Genomic DNA, 24,612 nt, shown 5'->3' on the forward strand with positions numbered 1-24,612 from the left:
ATGTTTTCTGGTGATGAGCTGCCCAGCTTAGGTCTGAGACAGGACAGTACTAGAACCAGCCTGCTACTGCTTCTCCATACCTATCTCATAGCTGTGGCACAGCATGGGCAAAGCTCCCCACTGCTGAACACCAGCTCCACAGGCTAGAGCCAATGGTTCCATAGGCCAGTTGCAGCCAGCAGGCTGCAGAAGTTTATTCTCTAAGGATAACAGCCTACTTCTACACCTGGCTTAAGCTCCAGTGGCAGAGGTCTATAGAGCGAATCTGAAGTTTCCAAACCATGTGTGATTCCACATGAAACAATTTAGTTTTTTTCAGCCTGCTTTAATGAAAACTTAGAAATAATCACACACAAAAAACGGCATTAGAAGAATTTTGACTATGAAGGTTGCAAAGTCAAGCATTGAAAAGCTGGAAAATTCCAGAACAAAAGTTGCCTATACAGCCTTAATTTGTCTGCTGAATTATGATGCAGTTTAATTTCAAAATCACATATAGCACTACTTTTCTGGACTTGTTTTTATGCAGATATTTATATACAACAGATAAATAAATACATCCCAGAATTTTTCTACTCACAATGTAAATTTAAGAATACTTCCCACTTAGAGTCACTAACTTTATAACTTACAAAATTGTAGTCTGTACCCACATTTGCAACATCTAAGTAACAGCACCTAACTCAGAGATGGCATTGGTGACACTTTGGAAGTAGACACTTATGTGACTTTTTTCCAGACAGCCCTGAGATTTTGGCTTACTTCTTGCATCACTCATCCAGATAATATTTTAAGATGAAAAACAGTGAAGATTATCCAAGTAGAAGTGAAGCAGTATTTTAAAGCAAGTACTTTTTTAAAAGTATGTACTTCGTTTATTTTTGTTATATGAACTCTGCAGTAACATGTGCAATAAACCATACTCCACCTACATTCCAAAATGTATTAGTCAGCTAGTGGCTACAGCCAAAGGCAAATACCTGAACACTGGTCTAACACGGCAATTCTTGTCATATTGAACACAACAGAGTTTATACTATGGCAAAACATATTTATGAGTATAAATATAAAAAATAACATTATGCAGACTGACAGAAAGCCATGTTGCAGATTTTTACAGAATTTACAGTATATCTATCAACTTATGCTAAATGATTGTTCCACAATGACAACATCTGGCAGAGTAGTTTAGATAAGACAAGATTCTTTTACATGCCCACGTATTGTTAAGTTAGGATAGAACTTAAGATAGTGGGCCACTGAACCTTGACTGATGGTCTCTAGACATTACCACACTACAAATAATAATGAACCATTTACTATTTAACGTATGATTTGCAATTTTCCCATAACCATATATTTTTTATATATACTCCCTTGAGACTAAAATCCAGCAACCAGAAGAATACAATATTCCCTGTAAATAATGTCAAGTCTTCTTCTAAGAATTTACCTTGCCAACTCAATGGAAAAAGCAATGGCTAAGAGCCAATTACATGCAGCCAGGTAATGCTGGTGAACAGGAAGAGAAAATCTACTATGCTTAAATTGCTGGTTCACATAAAATTTGTTTTGTGTGTTATAAAACAATAAAATCTGTAATTTCATTTTTTGTTAATTCCTACACTTACACTAATTCATAATGTTTAGGATTATAATATTTTCATTTAACAAAGCAAATGCAGGTGATGAGCTAACTGTTTGTACTTATGAATAAACCTTCTCTCCCCAAATTAGTTTTCTCTGTTTTCCCTTTAATTAGTAATTCTTACTTTTTTGAAATCTAGAAAACAGATGTTACACAAAAATAAAATAGAGTGGTATAAACAAAAGTTTAATAAAATATGAATTTTAAAAAGGCAATCATGACTTTTCTTGCTTTATAGGTCTTTTTTAATTCAGAAGTCAAGTTTTCCTTTCTATGCAGTTGCTGCATAGGAACCATTAAAAACAGGCATTTCTGAAAACGTCTATATCAGAAACAATTTTTTATTTTCATATTTTTATCCTTAAATTTTAATGCAATTGTATTTAAACAGTTTTACATTTTTAATTCTTTTTTTTTTTACATTACTAAGTAAGACTTTTTGAATGTATGTCAGGAAGCATGCCAGTAATACAGAGAAAAAGCAAATATTTATCTCATATATACGTACATCTATAGAACAAATGGATTGTTTTCTTCAAAACAGGTCTGCAATTGACCATATTACAGAATATGAAAAATAACCCATTAGGATTTATGATGTTATTAAATAATAAAATAATAAAATTTCCCCCTCAAAACAAGATCGTGATGCATCCATGAGAAAATACAACTTTTTAGCTATATATTTAGAATCATAGGAAAGTAGGACTGGAATGGCCCTCATAAGGTCATCTACTCCAGCCCCCTCCTCAAAGCAGGCCAACCCTAAACCATCCCAACCAAGTGTCTGGCTAATTTGTTCTTGATAACTTCCAAGGATGGAGATTCCAAAGTTTCTCTAGGCAGCCTATTCCAATGGTTGACCACCCCTCATGGTCAGAAAGTTCCTCCTAATCTCCAACCACAATTTCCCCTACTGCAGCTTGAGTCCTTCATTTCTGCCCCCTACAGCCACAGAGTAAATCCGATCTCCATCCTCTCTGTAAAAGCCCTTCAGTTATTTCAAGATTTTTATCAAATACCAACTCAGTTTCTTCCCTCCAGACTAAATAACCCTAGTCTGGGTTATTTCAGCCTTTCCTCTTAAGTCTTAATCACTTTTGTTGCTCTGTACTGAACTTTTTCCAAACTATCCGCATCTTTCTTGAAACATAGGGCCCAAAACCGGACACAGGCGAGGCCTCACCAATGCTGAATAGAGCAAAAGAATCACTTCCCTTGATTTGCAAGTGACTTTTAATAATAAAATCCAGTATACTGTTGGGTTTTTTCCAACAAGAGCACACTGTTGGCTCATATTCAGCATATAGTCTACTGTAACCCCCAGGTCGTTCTCTACAGTACTGCAGCCTAGCCAATCATTCCCCAGTCTGCATTTGTGTGTGCAATTATCCATCCCAAGTGCAGGACTTTGCATTTTGTCCCCGTTAAACCTCATCTGGTTGACTGCAAACTGTTTCTTTAGTCTACTCAAATTATTCTGGATTGTAGCCCTGCCCTCCAGAATGCCTCCAACATCATCCAATTTGGTGTTGTCTGCAAATTTGCTAAACATGTACTCAATCCCACCATCCAAACCACTAATGAAGATAAATAATATCAGACAGAACAGACTCCTGGGGAACCCCACCTATACCTCCTCCAACTACGCACTGAGCTATTGATGACTACTTGTCCAACATGATGATCCCACCAATTACATATCCACCTGATACCTCCTCCAACTTTCCTCTAGTCTGTACGTATAGTACTTTCCTCTAGTCTGTATTTCCTTAGCTTATTAATGAGCATGTTAAGAGACAGTGTCAAAAGGCTTCCTAAAGTCAAGGTGCATCTGCTGCTCTGCCCCCACACAGAGAGCTGGTCACCTTACCACAGAAAGAAAATCAGGTTGGTCAGGCATGAAATCTAAACATATTTCAGGTCATATGACTAATATTAAAAAAGTTTAAAGGGAAAACTGCATTCACCCATTCATTGTAAATACTGATATTTTATCTTGAATTCTTAAAAATTAGAAGGTTGTTAGCAATAAAACATATACAAACTTCATCTCCCATTCATCCTTCTTAACAGCTAATTTACAGGAATTTTAATGCAATTTTTAACTTAGTATTTCAAATGTTGACATATTACATACCTTAAAAGTAGAAAGTCCATAAAGTCTTGCAGTATGAACAGTCTCTTGGGAAATATTTGTAATATTAGTTATAAAGTCTTCAAGGTATTTGCAGGCTTGTTCCAAGTGTGTTGTATTTATGATGATTTGAACAAGCTAGAAAAGATAAAAAAGTCCAGTTAAAAGAACTTGAATCACCCATTGTGACTTGATTTTTAAAGGGTTACAACCTTCAGCAAGTGTACTAGTAAACAATTACAGTATTTCAGAGTACAATTGAAAAACTGACAATTTTAAAGTCAGTACAAGTGATACTGCTGTTTGCATGCAATTGATCCAAAGACAGAAAACAAGGATTTCAAATATCTATGCACTAAAAGAAATTTTATTTAACATTTTAGAGGTTTGTCACCTTTAATAAAAGATAACCATAGCCGAATTAATAACTCTGCAGTAGAAAAATCCTCTGCATTATAAATAATGTCAAGATTGCATGATGAAGCACTCAGAAATTAGGAAATTTTAAAATTAAGGTCATTTGTTCCTTTGTGTAGAAAGTGCAGTATGATCTTTGTTTTTCCACACAGTTTGCATTTTTTTTCAACACACACAATGGACAGCACTTGGTGTATGAAACAGCAGTTCAATATTTATTAAAGTCAATGTGCAAACTGCAATGGAAAAAACCCACAGATCTCAGAACTACAGCCCAATTTCCTAGCTGCACTACCACTCTTCACCTTTTCAAGGATCCCTGTTGAGACTTCATGTCACAATACTTTGCAATTGCAGGGGATGAGTCACCAGACTTTTCTACGTTCCCCCTGTTTCTCTGTCCAATAAACACACTCAATGAGGAAAGGGTTTGGCAGATGGGAGTGTGTGAAAGTTTCACAAAATGTTTAACTATAATGTATGGACAAAAAAGGATTCACCTGGTACAAGGAATATTAACTTTTTTTTACTTCCTGACCTGATTGCTTCACCTGTGAAATATTGACAGGAGGCAGACCCTCAAGGAATCCATTTCTAAGCACTTGGAAGAAAAAAAGGTGATCAGGAACAGTCAGCATGGATTCACTAGGGGCAAGTCATGTCTGACCAACGTGATTGCCTTCTGTGATGAGGTGACTGGCTCTGTAGATGTGGGGAGACAGGTGGATGTGGTATACCTTGATTTTAGCAAGGCTTTTGATACCATCTCCCACAACATTCTTGAAGGCAAGCTAAGGAAGTATGGGGTACATGAAAGGACTGTAAGGTAGATAGAAAACTGGCTGAAGCATCAGGCTCAGAGAGTTGTAATCCATGGCTTGATGTCTAGTTGGCAGCCAGTATCAAGTGGGGCCAGTTTTCATTGATTTCATAGACTTTCATAGACATCAGAGCTGGAAGGGACCTCAGAAGATCATCGAGTCCATCCCCCCGCCCAAAGGGCAGGAAGTCAGCTGGGGTCAAAGGATCCCAGCAAGATAAGCATCCAATTTACTCTTGAAGGTGTTCAACGTAGGTGCTTGAACCACCTCCGAAGGCAGATTGTTCCAGACCTTGGGGGCTTGGACAGTAAAGAAATTCTTCCTTATGTCCAGCCTGAAACAGTCTTGCAGTAGTTTATAAAACTGTTCAACCTCGTCATCCCTTGGGGCCCTCTGGTGAACAAACGTTCCCCCAGAAACTGGTGGTCACCCCGATAAACTTATAGGGGGCCATCAGATTGCCCCTGAGCTTGCACTTTTCCAGGCTAAAGAGCCCCATGGCTCTCAGCCCGTCTTTGTTTTCCTGACCTCTGATCATGCGTGTGGCTCTTCTCTGGACTCTCTCAAGCTTCTCCACATCCTTTTTGAATTGTGAAGCCCAAAACTGGACGCAGTACTCCAGCTGTGGCCTCACCCAGGCCAAGTACAAGGGGAGAATGATGTCCCGGGATTTGCTTGAGAAGCATCTATGGATGCAAGCCAGTGTTTTGGTCACTTTACTAGCCACACCATTGCACTGCAGGCTCATTTTCATCTTGTTTTGTCCCATCAACAACCCAGAAGATGGCATAGAGTGCACCCTCAGCAAGTCTGCAGGTGACACCAAACTGGGGGGAGTAGTAGATATGGTGGAGGGTAGGGCAAGGATGCAGAGAGACCTAGATGAATTGGAGGACTGCACCAAAAGAAATCACATGAAGTTCAACAAGAACAAATGCAAAGTCCTGCACTTAGGACAATCTCATGCACCAGTACAGGTGGGGGGGCTTAATGGCTGGGGAGCAGCTCTGCAGAAAAGGACCTGGGGGTTACAGTGGACAAGAAGCTCAATATGAGCCAGCAGTGTGCCCTTGTTGCCAAAAAAGCTAACAGCATACTGGGCTGCATTGGTAAATGTGTTGCCACTAGGTCAGGGGAAGTGATTATTCCCCTCTATTCAGAACTGGTGGTGAGGCCACATCTGGAGTAGTGTGTTTAGTTTTGGGCACCCTATTGCAGAAAGGATGTGGACAAATTGGAGAGAGTACAGCGGAGGACAACAAAAATGGTTCAGGGACTGGGGGACATGATTTATGAGGAAAAACTGAGGGAATTGGGCTTATTTAGTCTAGAGAATAGCAGCCTTCAACTACTTGAAGGGGGGTTCAAAGGATGATGGGGCTAGACTGTTCTCAGGTGGCAGATGACAGAACAAGGATCAATGGTCTCAAGTTGCAGCAAGGGAAGTTTAGGTTAAATATTAGGAAGAATTTTCTCACTAAGAGGGTAGCAAAACCCTGGAACAGGTTACCCAGAGAAGTGGTGGGAGCTCCATCCTTGGAGGTTTTCAAAACTCAGCTAGACAAACTTTGGTTGGGATGATCTAGTTGGGAAAGGTCCTGCTTTGAGCAGGGGGTCTGTCCCCTCACAGTATACTCCAAATGTGAAGGGGTGGGGCATACAGCAACAGAATGCCAGAATTCCCTAAATGCAGTATTTGTAAGGGAGAGGGACACTGGTATCGTTGGTGCCCCAAAGCCTTTGCAAGTATAGTCAGACCTCCCTAGGAACAGCAAAACCCAGAGAAGGAGAGGTAGGGTTGGACACCAAAGCAGAAATAGTGGAAGAAACCCCATAGATGGGAGAACCAGGGGAGGGGAACAAGATTTCTGTGATTGGGAAAGCACAGGAGGAGACAGGAGATGGAATGGAAAGGAAAACAGGAACAGCAAACAGCTCAGACATGGAGGTGGGGTGGGAAAGAAAAAAGACATCCTACAGACAACGGAAGTGGAGGCGGAGCAAGAAAAAGAACCAGAGAGACAGGCTGGGAAAAGTAAGAACATGCAGATGGCTGAAGACCAGGAAGAAGAAACCTGATAATGAGGGAGGTGAGTTGGAAGAAGAGCCAGAGAGCAGTTTCCTGCCACTAACGCCTCTGGGCTCCAGCCCAGAGTGAAGACCAGAAGGGGAGGAGCGGTGGGGAAGCAGGAATATGCAAACCTTCCTAAATGTAAAAACAATTCAGCAGCTTGCAAAGGCTACAGAAATGTGAGTGAGGAAGGGGGAGGAGTTTACCACCTTGAGCAGTAGCAGAGATGAACCTTAAAGGGTTCAAAACAAGCATAAATGGCATTGACAATAGTTTTGCTTAAGGTCAGGAGTATCTTAAGTAAAAGATGGGAACAGACTGAATCAGTGTTGAACCAAGTAAGGACAGATACAATCTGCCTTCAAGAATGTGGTATATCTGGTGAGAGGGATTATAAACACTTTGAGAAAGGGTGGAAACAGGAACCATTTTGGTGGTCAGGGAAAAATAAGAATAAAGTGGCAGGGGTAGCAATATTATTCAAGAACCCAGAGTGGAGAGCAAAGCAGGTAGAAGAAATCATCAGTGGCAGATTGCAGCGAATGATACTATCAGTAGGGGGAACAGAATTAGAAAGTTTCAATGTATATGCACCACCAGAGAGGGATGAAAGGAATGTGCTGCTTAGAAAGCTAGTGGTTTACAGGGTCAGCAGGAGACTGAACATAATAGTGAGAGATTTCAATTGTATAACTGAAGTGAGCAACAGAACAGGGGGAGAAGGAAATGGAGCTGTGGACAGCCCATAATTATATAACAAATATAATAAAAGAAGAGTCACTAAGAGATGTTTGGACAAGGGAGAAAGTTTTCACTAGAACAGACCCTAGCAGAAAGAAACAATCAAGAATTGACTTTGTGTTTGTATAAAAAAATAGAGATAAGGAAGAAAGAAACCATATCTGTGGCTTTTAGTAATCACCAGATCACTAAAAGTGGATCACTGAAGGTGGAAATGAGTCTTGGTAAGAGCTCCACGAGAGGGAAGTGACTGTGAAAGTTAAATGTGTAGCTGTTACAAAATGAAGAGATGTCAAGCATACACAAGGCAATACGAGGGGTGGCAAACACTGAAGAAATATTTTGAGAGTACCAGAGAATGCTGAATGATGATGAAGAAGAGAATGGGAGAATTCTTCAGAATGCAAGGCTGAAAATGCGCAGGGAAAAGAATAAGAGAGAGCTGCAAAGAAAGATGCAGGAGTTGCTAAAGGAAGCTGCAGAAGGAAGACAGGTATGAGAAGAACTAGAAGAAAAAATAAAGAGTTAGAAACCTGGTTTAAAACAAAGACAAAAGAGAAAATGTTCTTAGCACAAGCACTTGGTGGGAGAAAACCAAGAGTGGTCTTGATACTTTTTGGCCAAAGGGAAGGTGGCAAAAAGAGAGCTTAAAGCAGTGAGGGAAGAAGGTGGAAAAGCAGGAGGTGTTAGAGGCAATGAGAAGATTTTATGAAGAGCTGTACCAGAAGGAAACAGACAGAAAGAAGATGAAGGATTTCTTGGAAGAGACTGACAAGAAAGTAGAGGGGGAGGAAGCAAAGACAATGGAAGAAAAGATAAGCTTAAAGGAAGTGGAGGACTGTTTACAAACTTTTAGAGGAGGGAAATCACCAGGAGCAGATAGACTGTCTATGGAATTTTATGTACATATACAAAGGGAGTGTGGGAAAGGATCTGCCACTTTTTGAGCATCACCATAAAACACCCGTCATTAGCATGGGAGATGGTAGTATACGGACTCATACCAAAGGGACCAGAGGAAACGTTAAGGACTTTATTAGCATGTTTATGAAAAGTAAGAAACCTCTGGGTGTTTAAGAGATTGGCTTTCATTGAAAGAGAGTGCATGAGCTGGGGCTGCATGAACTGAAATAGTACATCAGTTGGGACAAGGAACTGATTGGAAAGGAAGAGGCAGAGAAGAAGTGGAAGAAAAAGGACTGGGTACACTTCTTTCACTAAACCAAAAGAGACTGATGGTAGGGGTGGAGAGTTTCAAGAGGTTACTGAAATAATAGGCTTGTTGTTTTTTTGGGGTGGAGGAGGGTTTCATGGAGCTCTGCATGAAGAAAAGATTTCTGTACAGGTTTTTTTTTTTATGGGAAGTTGTTGTATGTTGTTTAAAGGTTTAATATATGTAGCTGTATGTTTCCAATAGATAGTTGTTTCTATGTTACAAAGTCTTGGTACAACAAGGATGTTCAAAATGTGTAGCTTTGTAAATGCAGGGTGTAAGTGCGTTTCTAATAAAATTTGTATAAAAGGTTCCCATTAGCATCTCAGCCTTGTTGACTAAGATCAAATGTAGCATTTTTGGTACCAAGGGGAGACTGTCAGGGCTAGCTCTGGCCCTCATACTGCTGGCCTGGTATTGCAATACCTCCAGGCCCAGTGCCAGTTCCCTACAGAAGGAACACCTGCCCCCTTTTTTTTTTTTTTTTTTTTAAAGGGACACATGCACAAAAGAAGGTTTTCCATCAGCATGTTTGCCCAATATGAGCCATGCATTCTATAGACATGCTCAGTGTTAGCTGCACTTAATCAATTTTATAGTTGGTTTCCAGTACTGAGCACATGCTGCTTTGGGCAGCAGTTTAACGATAAACAATGTATTTCATGAGGTTTCGTAGCATGCAAATGTAAGATAAGGATAATATATGCTCAGAAAACATACATCTAAAAACTAAGTGAATCACTTTGAGCTTCATTTTGTAAGGCTAAGTATTGTAATATACCTGTATGTGTGAGAACATGTTTCGAACTGACTACATTAAAAATGTGTTGGGCTATGTGTTATGACTTACCTCTGTTAAACCTATGTGAGGCTTTTTGATCAGGTTCTGTAAGCAACTACTCAAAGTTCTGGTTAGCAGCAAATTGGTAGATTTCCTAAGCATATCATCTATTTCTGTGGAACTGAAACACAAAATTTAGGACACTGTTATACCTAGGCTAAAAATTAAAAAACACAGAGTACTGCTTAGCATCTTTTTACCTTTGCATTCTTGGCAAATCTTTCAATTGCCTTATTCACATCTCTACCCTCACTGTCACATTAAGGCAAGATGTGGTTTTCAGAAGCAAGTGAGAGCTAAGGAAATATCTGCATAGTTTATAAAGCCTATGTCGATGATATGTATTAACTTGATTAAATACTTAAAAAAAAAATTAATCCCAAGTTTCAGTATAATTAGAGTGACTAAGAGCATGACCATATTAATTATTTCTTGCAGCACAAAATGGGGTGAGGGTCATGCATCCACTGTTCTTCAATAATGGCTTACATGTCCATCCTTACCCCAATAAGAACAGCCCACAATGAAAGAGGGGAACTTACTCTAGCTTACTTTCCATTTGCCAGAAGGTAAGAGCATGCAATCAGGCAGTTACTACAGAACAATGTGGAAAGTCTTCCCTCCTTTTACTCTGTCATGAGTTCTTTGTATGTCCATGTCTGAATACATCTTCAGGACAAGGACAAAAGTACAGTATTCCTTTAACACCCTTGTTAATACTTTGAAGGCATCAGGACATCAACTTTGAAGGCATTGGGATATTAACCTGACCTGACTTTGAAACAAGGTGATTAGTTGGGATTTCTATTAGCAGACCATTACAATCAAGTTTTTTCTTCAAGAGCTGTTTCAGGTTTTTCCAAGATCATTGCTAGACTGGATCATTCCACTAGACTAGAAATGAAAGACTGGTCCAAAAAATGCCTGGGGGACAGAAGCAATCTTCATTAGTACTGTCATCATTGACTAAGCCTTTTAACAAAAAGGAAACTAGGAATTTCCCAACCAAATCAGACCCAACATCCCATACAGCAGAGGCCAGTACCAAAACACTCTAGAGGCTGGTGCAAGAAACCTGCCACCTGGCAGATGTGGGAAAAAACTTGTCCCCTGCAAACATCTCTCATCCTAATCTCTCAAGGGAACTTTTACTGCCTTAAAACCTGATGGTGTCTTTTTGTCAGCATTGTCTATTATAATTCCTACTATTATAGCTGATCATTCATACTGTGTAATATAACTGATATATTGATCATTAATAAATATCAACTTCATTGTTATAAATTATTATAAATAATAGATAACAACATTAATGTAAATATTATTATAAATGCTATTATTGTCGCTACTATCGTTGAAAATAACCCAACTGTTATAATTCATAATTTATTGTAACAACCTACACCTCTCACTCTTCCTAAGTGGTATCTGCAGTAACATTCTGTGGCCACAATTCCAGAGTTTAATTAAATACTGTAGACCAGCATTGCTCAACCTTCTGGCCCTATGCCATAGGGCCAGTCTGTGGGCTAGATCCTGAGGGGAGGAGGTGGGAGGCAGTCTAGTGACTGGATCCAACATGGGGCTGGTGTGCTGGGTCAGTTTGTGGGTGTAATCTGACCATGAATGATGTGTGCCCCCAGTGGCTGAGGGGGCATGGCAGCAGGAGCATGGCAGCAGTAAGTGGGGAGCCCCTAGAGATGCCGCTGGCACTGTCGGTGGCGGGGGGGGGGGGTGAGAGCTGACCAGGGGTTGGTGACCACTGTAGATGCCACCACCAGCATTGATGGCGATCACTGACTGCCCACAGACATCACTGGCGGTGTCAGTGGCGATGGTGCACCCAAATACACCCCGCAGGCGAGGGTGCACCGCCATGCTCAGGGGGTGTACATGCACCCATGTGCACCTCCTAGATATCGCCAGTGATTCTGACATACCGGCCCAATCCTGCGTACTGGATTCAGCTGCATCTTGTGCATCAGCATCCCCCTCAACAGTGGGGGCACTTTACCTAATGCTCATTAAACAAGCTTTAGCTGCCATTCTGAAGAGTGGGGATGCTGAAACACGAGACGCAGAGGCTGGCTGAAGCACTGTTATTACCACACACCAGCAGATTCAATTAATCAAATCTACTCTGATGCGCTGTAATTACAGCATGTCAGAGAAGCCTCCTAGCCCATGTACAGGCACCCTTAGAGTTTAGGCTTCACATCCCAAGATTTAAGCACTTTCCCCCCGCCCTATAGCTATGTTGGTTAGGGCTTTCCACAATCCAGCAAAAATTAAGCACAGACCACACCTCAGAGTTGCAATTTTACTCATCATGGAGATATAAGCACATTCTTAACTTTTTAGTGTCCTCATCAATGATCTGCCACCACCAATAGAACCACATCTAAACCTAGTGCTCCAAATACACAATTCAATGATAAAATGTCTGCTTATAGGTTTGATTAACAGTCTGATACTACTAAATGATAAAATGTCTGCTTATAGGCTTGATTAACAGTCTTATACTACTAAATGCAACTTGAGACAGATAATAAGAGCAACAAAAGCAGCAAAAAGAGCAACAACTGGAGACAATAATATAAACAGATATAACCGTAAAACCCTGGCCTGGGTGAAATATCTATCAAACAGATATCCAAGGTGCCTCTCATGCTTACATTTTCAGGAATAAATATCATAATTGACATACAAAGAAACAGTTTTGATCTGAGTTAATAAAAAGTGAGTCTTCTACAACCTCTCTTACAAAATTCTCCATTTACCTACCCAATTACCCACCAGCTTATTTTCAATAGTGATGCAAAAGTTCTGTTATTTTTAGATTTTGGACAAGTTTATTAACACAGCAGGTAGGAAAGAGTAACTTTTGTGTTTAATAAGTCACTATTTAGCTACAGGAGGTCAACATGTACTCATTAGTAAGTGTAAATTATAAACAGTATCAGTTAAGAACGTGTGAAGAAGAATCACATTTGTTAACATTGAGGATGTTAATGACCAGCTGTGAACAGGTCCCAGATTTCAGCCTTCAGGACTAATCTACAGATGTTATTTGATGTAATGAAACCAAGCTGAGTTTTTTGAAGGGTAGCAGGGACAATGAAATTGGACAACTGCCTACACAGTTGGATGGGTAAAAAATTGGCTGATGGGGCGCACCCAGAAAGTAGTGGTGGACAGGTCGTACTCAACCTGGTGATATGTGAGCAGTGGGGTCCCCCAGGGCCTGGTCTTCGGGGCCACACTGTCTGCCATCTTCATCAGTGACTTGGACAAGGGGGTTGAAAGCACGTTGTCCAAGTTTGCTGATGACACTAAGATGTGGGGTGAGGTGGACACACTTGTAGGGAGAGAGAGGCTGCAACTAGATTTAGACAGACTACAGGAGTGGGCAGATGAGAATAGGATGGGGTTCAATATAGATAAATGCAGGGTGCTGCACCTTGGGAGAAGGAGTCCACAGCATACATACAGGCTATGGAGCTCCCCTCTTCAAAGCACAGAGGCGGAAAGGAATCTTGGAGTCATTACTGACTCCAAGATGAACATGACCCACCAATGCTAGACCACAGCCAGCAAGGCCAGTCATACCTTGTCATGGATCCAAAGATGCATCTCAAGCCAGTCCAGAGAGGTGATACTCCTCCTCTATGCGACACTGGTCAAGCCGCAATTGGAGTACTGCATCCAGTACTGGGCGCCACACTTTAAAATGGATGTGGCCAGGCTGGAGAGAGTTCAGAGGAGGGCCACCTTTTTGGTGAGAGGGCAGCAGGACAGGCCCTATGAGGAGAGACTGAGGGACCTGAACCTATTCAGCCTTGGCCAGAGAAGGCTGAGGGGGGACCTGGTGGCTGCCTACAAACTCATCAGGGGAGATCATCAGCAAATAGGTAGAGCCCTATTCTCCCCAGCACCACCTGGGGTGATAAGGAACAATGGTAAAAAGGTGATGGAGAATAGGTTTAGGTTAGAGATCAGGAGGCAATATTTTACAGTTAGGGTGGCCAGAATCTGGAACCAATTTCCTAGGGAAGTGGTCCTTACCCCTACCTTGGGTAAATTCAAAAATAGGTTAGATGATCACCTGTCTGGGGTCTTGTGAACCCAGCATTCATTCCTGCTGTGGCAGGGGGTCAGGCTAGATGATCTGTTCAGGTCCCTCCTGACCCTAGCTACTATGAAACTATGAAATGGAATATTTGGCTTATTTTCCATTAGAAAGGTATTTTGTAAAGATTTTTCCTTAACTTATACTTAATTAAATTTTAACAAAAACTCAGTTTATAGCTACATTTAAAAAAGAGAAGAAAAAACACTCAGGTCTTGGGTTGTGTAATACAACTCAATTTAAAGCAACAGTTCAAATTAGGCAACTTGGGTTTAATTTTAGGTCAGCAGCTTGAGTTCAATTGCAGATTCCACCATGACATGTCTTCATTGCAGTTTAGCTGAGGATAGCTTAGCACAACTCAAGTGTCCCTCTAAGACTCACATAACAGTATCTACAATGATACTACACTAGCTCATGCACCCAAATGGGTTTTGGTGGCATAATGTATGGTGGTTATCAGTGCATTAAACTGGGCCACTGTATGAATTCACTCACTCATTCACATTTCTTTAATACAGAGCTGCTGTCTGGCCAGTGGCATAGAAATAACAGTCTAATATATAACTCAGGTAGACAGCTGTAAAGATAGATGGAAACAGCATTTAGCAACAAAAAATATGTAATTAAGGGACTCACTGTGCAAAACGCAAAGTGATTTACACACCAAACTAATTGCTCTGCCTCTCCATGTCTTTCCTGTCCACTAAACATAAAATATCATTTTGGATACATTTTCCCAAATTATGGCCTTTTCTTCATCACAGCACAGCTTTTTTAGATTAGTAACAGCTGCTGGATAACTGCTGGCATAGAAGGAAGATTTGCAAAAGTGTAACAAAAATAGCATGGGCTAACATAGTTTCTAGGGTCGGAAGGGACCTGAACAGATCATTTAGTCCAACCCCCTGCCATGGCAGGAAAGAGTACTGGGGTCAAACGACCCCAGCGAGGTGTTCATCTAACCTCCTCTTAAAAACCCTCAGGGTAGGAGCCTGTACCACATCCCTTGGAAGTTGGTTCCAGGCCCTAGCCGCCCTGCCTGTGAAATAGCGCCTCCTGATGTCTAACCTAAACCTACCCTCTGGCAGTTTGTGACCATTATTCCTGGTCACTCCTGGCAGTGCTCGAGGGAACAGTGACTCCCCCAATGCCTGCTGATCCCCCCTGACTAGTTTATAACAGGCCACAAGATCCCCCCTCAGCCTTCTCTTTTGGAGGCTGAACATCATTGACTCCAAGATGAACATGGGCCGGCAGTGTGAAGAGGCAGTAAGGAAGGCCAACCACACCTTGGCATGCATCCACAGATGCATCTCGAGCAGGTCCAAGGAGGTGATTCTCCCCCTCTATGCGGCACTAGTCAGGCCGCAGCTGGAGTATTGCGTCCAATTCTGGGGGCCACACTTCAAGAGGGATGTCGACAGCATGGAGAGGGTCCAGAGGAGGGCCACTCGTATGATCGGGGACAACAGGGCAGGCCCTATGAGGACAGGCTGCGGGACCTGAACCTGTTCGGCCTCCAAAAGAGAAGGCTGAGGGGGGATCTAGCAACCTGTTATAAACTAGTCAGGGGAGATCAGCAGGCATTGGGGAAGTCACTGTTTCCCCGAGCACCACCAGGAGTGACCAGGAATAACGGTCACAAGCTGGCAGAGGGTAGGTTTAGGTTAGATATCAGGAGGCGCTACTTCACAGTCAGGGCGGCTAGGGTCTGGAACCAGCTTCCAAGAGAAGTGGTGCAGGCTCCTACCCTGGGGGTGTTTAAGAGGAGGTTAGATGAACATCTTGCTGGGGTCGTTTGACCCCAGTATTCTTTCCTGCCATGGCAGGGGGTCGGACTAGATCATCTGCTCAGGTCCCTTCCGACCCTACAAACTATGAAACTATGACACTAGGTTCAGGTCCCGTAGCCTCTCCTCATAGGGCCTGCCCTGCTGTCCCCTGATCATGTGAGTGGCCCTCCTCTGCACCCTCTCCATGCTGTCGACATCCCTCTTGAAGTGCGGCGCCCAGAACTGGACGCAGTACTCCAGCTGCGGCCTGACCAGTGCCGCATAGAGGGGGAGGATCACCTCTTTGGACCTGCTCGAGATGCATCTGTGGATGCATGACAAGGTACGGTTGGCCTTCCTAACTGCCTCCCCACACTGCCGGCCCATGTTCATCTTGCAGTCAATGATGACCCCCAGATCCTTTTCCGCCTCCGTGCTGACAAGAGGGGAGCTCCCTAACCTGTAGGTATGGTGCCGGTTGCTCCTCCCCAGGTGCATCACCTTGCACTTGTCTGTGTTGAAACCCATCCTATTCTCATCCGCCCACCCTTGTAACCGGTATTCACACAAACAGCCCTACTGCAAAGCAAACTAAAATAAGCCTACCGGCTATAACATAAGGGTGCAGGCCCAAACTGGCCCTCTTGCAGAGGCCTCTCCATCAGGATTCTCTCTGCCCTCACCATGCTGCAGCCCCCTAGGTGCTCAAGCTGCACCGCTCGTCTCTGCTCTGCTGGGCTCTTCTGCAGAGCTCCTGCACCTCAGGCTGCCAGAAGGGAACTGGCTCTGGCCTCAGCCTGGTCGCTTATAAAGGCCAGGCCCTGCCCCCTTCTAGCCAGCTGACCAACATTAGTTGCCCCGGCAACCCTCACCTGTGCTGCCCTGTTGATTGGCAGCTGTCCTTATTACTATTACTAGTAGCGAGCACCCTAGTGCTCTGCTACACACCTTCCCCCTCAAGTTCTTAACCTTCATCAGGAGCGGGGCGTGCAAGTCCCCTGCGACAGTGAGCTTATATAGAACATTGTTATGAGTGCTCACCTTTGCTTTCATCTTCACGTTCTTTGTATGGGAGGATTCAATCAAGAGCGACTCCAAGGTAAACTGGATTTGGACAGTGGATAAGTGGGGTCCTGGACCATGTTATGTTGAGTTGGCATTATTTCGTTTAAATAACTTTGTGGCTTATTCCTTGTTTTATCACACCATTAACTTCATTAAGAAATGGCCAGGTAACTACTGAAGATGTGAATAACTGGTTAAACTTCTGTCTCAAGTAGGGATGGGTATTTGATGAGTCAAACAAAATTAAGTCAATCGACCAGTCAAATATCGGTCAAAAATTGTAAAAAATTGCCAATAGGTCCACATAATACACTAATAAAGCACACATTTTCCATTAAGAAATGTGTCAAATAACAATAAAAAAAACAAATTTCTGTCAATAAAACTACAAAAAGCATTAGTTTTTTGTAAAATTGCTATAATCTTTGACCACTCAAAAAACATGCAGTCAACTGACAATATTTGACCAGCCAATAGACCAGTGTGCCAACCCTAATCTTAAGTGTGACAGCCAGGCAGATGGGATGTGGCTGCGGGTGGGCGGGAAGAAGCATTTGGGAGCAGGCTGAGCAGGTGGGGCCGGGGCCAGGCCTGAGGCAAATCCATGACCCACTCCCCCACACGATCCTGTGATGAGTACTGGTTTCACAGGCAGTGGCTGTGCCCAGCCCCTGCCTGGTGGAACAGGTGCCCATTGCAGGGATGTGCGAAGAGAGAATCATGGCTCTGTCTCACCCCATCCCACACTGCAGCTGGTTCACACCATGGCTGCTAGTGGCCTGGTGGTGCAGGGTGGCCCCAGCAGATTGTGACTGGATTAAGCTGCCTCATGTTGCCAAGCTGTGCTGCTCAGCAGCAGTTCTATACTGGGGCTGCCTGCATGTACCTCTGCTGGGTTAAAGGCAATGGGATTGGATCACAGGCACAAGCTCTGCCCTGTTCCTGGGTTGGGCTGGTCACAATCCATTGGGGTCACCCCACACTGCTGAGCCACAAACAGTTATGGGCAAACCAGGTGCAGTGCGGGGCAGCGCAGGGCCAGGCCTAGGGCAGAGCCATGATCCGTTGCCTGTACGTCCCAGTGACAGGCATCAGTTCCACAGACAGGGGACAAGTATAGCCACTGCCCATGGAACCACTGCCCGCAGGAATGTGTGGGGAGCAGATCATGGTTCTGCCCCAGCCCTGGCCCCACCTATCTGTCCTGCTCCCCCCACCCACTCGTGGCCCTATCCCATCCACCCACCTGAGCTTGCCCTGCCTGTGGGGGTCCCAGGACAGTCTCCATGGTGACCCCACCCACTCCACCCAGCAATGCCAGCAGTTGGTCCAGGGCAAATAGCCCAGGGCCTGACAGCAAAATTGCTTCCCCTTCCTTCCCTGCTGGGCTGGGTCAGCACCCCCACTCTCCCTGCAACAGTTCACCAGAACTCCCTAAGTGGCCCTCCAGCCCAAATAATTGCCTATCCCTGTGGTAAGCCATGTCCCTTTCAAAATCTAGGTCCTCTCCATAATGTGTGCGTCAGCATTTGGGAGACCCTGATCCTTTAAAGGTGTCTCAGCCATCTCTTCCTGTCTCCTTGTTAGTTTGAATCTGTGGGGCCATACCATTTGGGGGAGGGAGGTCTTTACCCTGCTATACGTATGCTAGGATCTAGAGGATCCATCCCCTGTAGATGTATTTTAATACCACTTAACACCCTGGGTGTCTGCCAGGATATGGAGGGCTCTGTCTTTCTGAGGGGATTTAATTCCTCTCCATATCCTTCCAGGTAGGATGCTAAATTCTTAGGGGATGAGAACACTAACTAGTCAATAGCATGCAGAGCTATTGTATCAGCACTGTATTCATGGCAGGGTTTTTCATTCAGTTATGAATGAGATGAACTTACTGCCTCTATGAGTCTCTTATGCTGCAGGTGGATAGATGTGTAGAGCCTATCTACATACACTAAGCCAGATCTGAGGAAAAGACTATGCATTTCCATTTTCATGGATTCATGTGGTACGCACCTTGCTCTTAGCTTCCCATTACCCCTTCAAGCTTACTGGGGGCAGGGAGTGGCAAAGAAGAAGGTATGTGGTAAGTTCAGAGCAGAGGGAAACCTCCATACAGTTAACTCAGTATTTGTTTTTTGAAATTTTATCTTAATGCGTAAATTTTTTTATCATGCAAAACTATGGATATACATATATCATGAATTAACCCCCCTCCATTTATATGTGTTTACATATATGCATATAACTAGGATAACCATATCCCGGTTTGGCTGGGACACTCCTGGATTTGGTAGGCTGGTCAGAAGTCCATGAAGTCCGGCGGGGAGGCAGAGTGGCATGGTACACCAGGCAGACATCACTGCTACTGTGCAGAAGCAAGGTGGGTAGACTAGAGCAAGTGCCACCATGCCTACACGTGCCACATCCTTGCTCCCACAAAGCAGCAGCAGTGCTTGCCTGGCCACCTGAGTGCACCATGCCACTGCACTGTCCCACTGGACTCCAGCCAGGGACTTTTGACCAATCAGGTGGGACCAGGTTATGGAATCCAGGAGTATCTCAGCCAAACTGGGACATATGGCCACCGTATATATAACACTCGTGCACGTGTGTACACACACACACACACACACACACACACACTGCTTTATCAAACTTACCTGCGGTGAAGTGACTCTGAAAATTTAAGGCTTGCATAAATAAACTCTTTAACCTGGATATAAATCTGAGGCACTGACTGAGACATTGGAAGCTTCTTTGGGAAGGACTGCTAGAGAAACAAAACATTAATGAGCCATTACATTTCAAACACTGATTCTAATTATTCTAGATTCTAAATACCTAATTAAATGCTTGCATACACACAACAAACTAAGAAATTCCAAATACAATATTTAATTTAATATCTTTTTTTCTACTTTTCATTGTATGTGACCAGGGACATGTGAGCAGACTGACTACTACAACTTTAAAAATAATTTACAAGCAAGTAAAATAGAAAATGATTAGTTATTTATTAAAGCCTAGAGACCCCTGCCAAATTTGAGATCTTCTTGTGCTAGACACTGTTCAACCATCTAGAAAAAAACAGTCCTTGTCCCAAAGTGGTTTCAATCTGAACAGGCAAGAGAGAAACTCAATGGTAAGAGAGAGAAAATATATCCTGTTCTCAAATCCAGGAAGTAACTGCCCCCCCAATTTAAAAAAATTATTGAGATTTTCAAAGCAGAGTAGGGGATTATGAGCACGTCTCCACTGCCTTGGTGCTGTGCTCGGGGCAGTGCTGTGAAGTATCCCCACCTGCTCATTCATACTGTGCACACACTGGCAAATCCTAGAGATGGGACAATATTGTTGCATTAGCATGATGCCAAACACGTGCCAACATGCATACCTAAAAGTATCTCTGGGCACTGACTTGGCATTACTTTATCATAATTACATTGCCTCACTTCCAGGAGTTGGCGTACGCCATGCCGGAGGCAAGGGGCAATATTCACTACAATATTCCCAACCACAGCATGCTAACTGACGGTTTTTATCCATGTTTGAGGATGATAACTCATAACTGAGATTACTTACAAGGGATTTACTATCATGATTGATTGGAGTCATGATTGACTCGAGGATGAATATGAGTCGCCAATGCGACGAAGCAACAGGCAGAGCCAACTGCACCCTGTCATGCATCAACAGGGGCATCAGTGACAGGTCCAGAGAGGTCTTGCTCCCCCTCTATGCAGCGCTGATCAGGCTGCAGCTGGAGTACTGTGTCCAGTTCTGGGCACCGCACTTCATGAGGGATGTGGAGAACCTGGAGAAGGTCCAGAGGAGGGTCACTCACATGGTTGGGGGCCTCCGTGGCCAGTCCTATGAAAAGAGGCCGAGGGACCTGAATCTCTTCAGTCTCCGCAAGAGGAGACTGAGGGGGGATCTTGTGGCTGCCTACAACCTTATTAGAGGCCACTCAGCAGGGACTCAGGGAAAGTCTGTTTGCCAGGGCCCCCCTTGGAGTCACCAGGAGCAATGGCCACAAGCTGAGGGAGGACAGGTTTAGGATGGATATTAGGAAGAACTACTTCACTGTAAGGGTGGCCAGAGCCTGGAATAGGCTTCCCAGAGAGGTGGTGCTCTCACCTTCCCTGGAGATCTTCAAGAGGAGACTAGATAGGAACCTGGCTGGAGTCTTATGACCCCTGCCACCCCCCAGTGCTCCTTCCTGCCCATGGCAGGGGGTCGAACTCGATGATCTGTCTAGGTCCCTTCCGACTCATTGATTCTGATTCTACGATCATGCAAGAACAAAGAATTCATAAAAGATCTACATATACTAAAAAGCTGGGTTACTTAATCTGATGTTCTTCAAACCACGCCTCAGCCTTCAAATTTGCCAGCACATAGAATAAACATGTGGAGCCTCTGTATTTTGTCCAGTGTCACCCCAACAGTGATGGGTCAGACATTTTAACTATAAACCTGTTTTATGCTCATTTTCTGACTGTGAATTTTAAAAAATTAGAAATAGTAAAACGGGTTCTATTACATGCAACTATAAGGACTCCAGCACAGGGTCAGCAGAGGTTGAACCTCTACATTCACATCCTCTACCACTTCACAGAAAGGAGTCAGGGTTTATCTTCAGTGGTAGCTGACTGTAGAATGGGACATACAGAACACCTCCTTCCTCTCCTTCAAGCTCCTTATTATCAGGAAAGTTCTAAAATTTAATGTGGTTAACTCAACATGCAAACAACTATCTAAAATTCTTTACTTTCAACTTAATTGGTTCCCCAATAACATTAATACATTATGAATTTGACTATATTCATTTAATCGGAATATCTATTTTTCAGTTGCTACAATTGTTATTTTGGTGTCATCTTCAAAAATGAAAAAAAAGTTACTATTTAAATAACCTTGGGAAAATTAACCAGTTTGATATGTTAAATGAGTTGCCTCTGACAGGAGATCAAGATATCACAAACTTCAAGGACTTGGATCTTACCCTGAACAATTCATAAACCTTTAAGATAACGGAGGGCAAACATTCATTATTCAAAGTTACTCTGGGGAGCATTCTGAAAAAACATAAATAGTACATTCTTCTGCTAAAATTCAGAATGAAATAACTACCATTATGCTGAAGATGATTTTGAAAGACATTGGTGAAGAAAACTGGAAAACTGGTGAAGTTGAGTTCTCCTGTCTGCAATGTGGCACTAACACGGATGTCATTAATGTAGAAAATTTGCTTACTGTTTTAATAGATGCAAGTTAGCTCTTTTACATATTTTGTAATGCTACAGTATGTAACAAACTGTGCTTTATGAAAACTAATATGCTCCAGCAAAACTTCAGTTAATTGTAAATAAAAAAATATACTCATAAATAAAATTTGATTATTAATTTGTTTACAAAGTAGGTTTCATTATTCACTAAAATTTCAGCGTAAATGACTAGAGTCTGAATTTTCATGTTTATTTATAACTAGATAATTACCCATGAAAATGATTTAGTCTTTTAATCTACCTTATTAATCATATTTTAATTACTTTTTAATTACAAAAATCATTACTGTCCTAAGACTTTTAACTGGTTTTAAGCAAACTTTCATGATATAAAAGTTCTTACCTTATCAATTTCTGTATCTTGAAAAGGAAATTTGCTAATCACTATTTTGTATTCCTCTTCATTTGCTACAGGAATAGGGCTGTAGTTATCTGCTTCAAAAATATCTCTGTTCAATCAGAGTTAGTAAAGTAAGCAAAACTCAGGACATGTATTAATAATGACAAATATTGTACACAAATTACTTATTGTATGGGGGGTTTAGTTCTAAAATGGGTGAACTGCTTTCATTATCTTTTCATAACTTCAAATTGCTTTTTGGCAAAGCCGGTTATCACTTTCTGTGATTATGAGTCTCCCATCCACCACCTAACCCCAAACTGTTTTCCTTTAAACTGAAAAATGTCACCCTAGAACAGGTTTTAATATGCATGACGCAGAATACAGCTAAATAATCAATGTAGATAAGGATTTCGTGTCAAGTAGTTTACATTAGGCTTGACCAGGCCCAGTTCTCAGTGTTGAATATGACAGTCCCTCTCTACAAGTGTTTACCATTATGTTACTTAGCATATAGTCAAGCTCAATGTTGTTTTTTTCACTGTAAACAAATCTATGGCACATATAGACATAATTTTCCACCTGAAGAGCTACAGAATATAACCCTTAGTTGTTAAATTGATCTTTTCTTTTCCCTTGTCAAATCATATCTAGTGTTCCCATTCTCTACTTTTACCAGTTTTCACTGATAAATTCCTTGATTTATTTTTTTTTTAAAGTAATTTGTTTTTTTACTGATTTACACCCATTTTTTAGGTCAAACCCCTGTTAACCGGCAAGAGTGGGGAATCACCCATTCCCCACTCGTGCTGGTTAACAGGGATTTGACCTGAAAAATGGGTTGTGCCGGTAAGCTAAAGGTGCCACTGTGCTGGTTTCCACTGGCACAGGTTTCCAGCCAGAAGCCGGGGGGGCGGTGGTGGCAGCCACATGCGGATTGGGGAATGAGGGGGTGGTGGCGGCCACATGGGGGACGGGGAGAAGGTGCCTGAAGTAACTGCCTGGGGACATGGGTCTCCCGCCTAGACTCCAGGTGGGGCAGGCAGGTCCCATCTACACCCTGGCGGCTCCAACTTCGGCCCTGCCCCAGGCGCTGGGAGCTCTGAGCTCCGAGCCCCGCGGGGGGGCAGGCAGAAGAGCCCAACCCTGCTTTCAGTGGCAGGGGACTGCACCCAGGTGCTTGGCATGGGCCCACAAGGTTGGGAGGTGCCATGGTTGGGGTCAGGTATCCCCCCCCACAGTGCTGCTGCTCATCCTGAGCACTGGGAAGAGCCCAGTGCCACCACTGGCCCCAGCCTGCAGTGGTAGCAGGCTGCCGCGCACCTGGAGCACTGGAAATAGCCTGAGGCCAGTGGCAGCACTAGGCTCTTCCCGGTTGGTGCTCAGGGCAGGCAGCAGTCTGCTGTCATCCCGCATGCAGATCCAGAGACACAAGCCCCCCAGCCCACAGCCCTCCCAGGAGGCACACAGCAACAAGAGCCATGCCCCCCCGCCATGCACCCTGCACCCACAGACAGCTCCCCAGACTTTGCTCCATGCTGACGGACTGCACAACGGTCCTCACCCCATGCTTTCTCTAGTCCCAGGCTTACTACCACCCTCCCTCACTGCCAATTTTTCCACGATTTAAACTGCTTTCTTTCCCTTTTCTTCCTTTAACCCCGATTTCATCCCCATTTTTATGTTTTGAAGATAAACCCCGAAAAATTCCTCAATTTAAAAAAAATAAATAAAAACTGAGAATGTGGAACACTAATCATATCCAAGGAAAATACGGAAGCAGAGCACCTATTTCAAAAGCATCCTGCTCCTAGCCAGAGGAATACAAATGAATATACTAGGCAAAAGAACATTACTCCTATTAGCTAAGTACATATAGTCAAAAAGCTTGAGGCTGAATCGATTCAATCTTTGCAGGTTAGTCTATGCTATGTCGATTGAATCAATACACAAGTGACAGACATTCATTTTTGATTATGGAAATGCAGTCACATGCCTGCAGTGGCTCAGGCCAGAAGCCAGGGGACAGCAGAGCATGCCTCCTTGCTTGGCTGGAGCTGACAGCTTGGGCCAAGGCTAGCCCATCTACTCTGCAAGGGGGGGAGTTTAGAGGGAGGTGCAAAGCA

General features: G+C 43.1%; 1 protein-coding gene and 1 pseudogene across 9 annotated transcripts in view; one reads left to right on the forward strand and one right to left on the reverse strand.

The window, feature by feature from the left end:
* Positions 1-24,612, reverse strand: part of EXOC6 (exocyst complex component 6) — a 166,313-nt gene that overhangs the window by 91,017 nt on the left and 50,684 nt on the right. For 7 of the 9 annotated variants that reach the window (XM_090058751.1, XM_090058748.1, XM_090058749.1 and 4 more), the window contains 4 exons: positions 22,490-22,595; positions 19,519-19,628; positions 9,899-10,010; positions 3,789-3,923 (listed from right to left, as the gene is read on the reverse strand). In XM_090058751.1, coding sequence (XP_089914877.1) covers positions 3,789-3,923; positions 9,899-10,010; positions 19,519-19,628; positions 22,490-22,595 — 463 coding nt within the window. The remainder of the gene's footprint in view (positions 1-3,788; positions 3,924-9,898; positions 10,011-19,518; positions 19,629-22,489; positions 22,596-24,612) is intronic. The other 2 variants (XM_090058750.1, XM_090058745.1) reach the window with 1 other exon arrangement.
* On the forward strand, positions 9,366-9,495 carry LOC149859939 (U2 spliceosomal RNA; annotated as a pseudogene).

The sequence above is a fragment of the Crocodylus siamensis genome, chromosome 7, assembly GCF_052110815.1.
Source record: "Crocodylus siamensis isolate JL-2025a chromosome 7, ASM5211081v1, whole genome shotgun sequence".
Lineage (NCBI taxonomy): Eukaryota > Metazoa > Chordata > Crocodylia > Crocodylidae > Crocodylus > Crocodylus siamensis.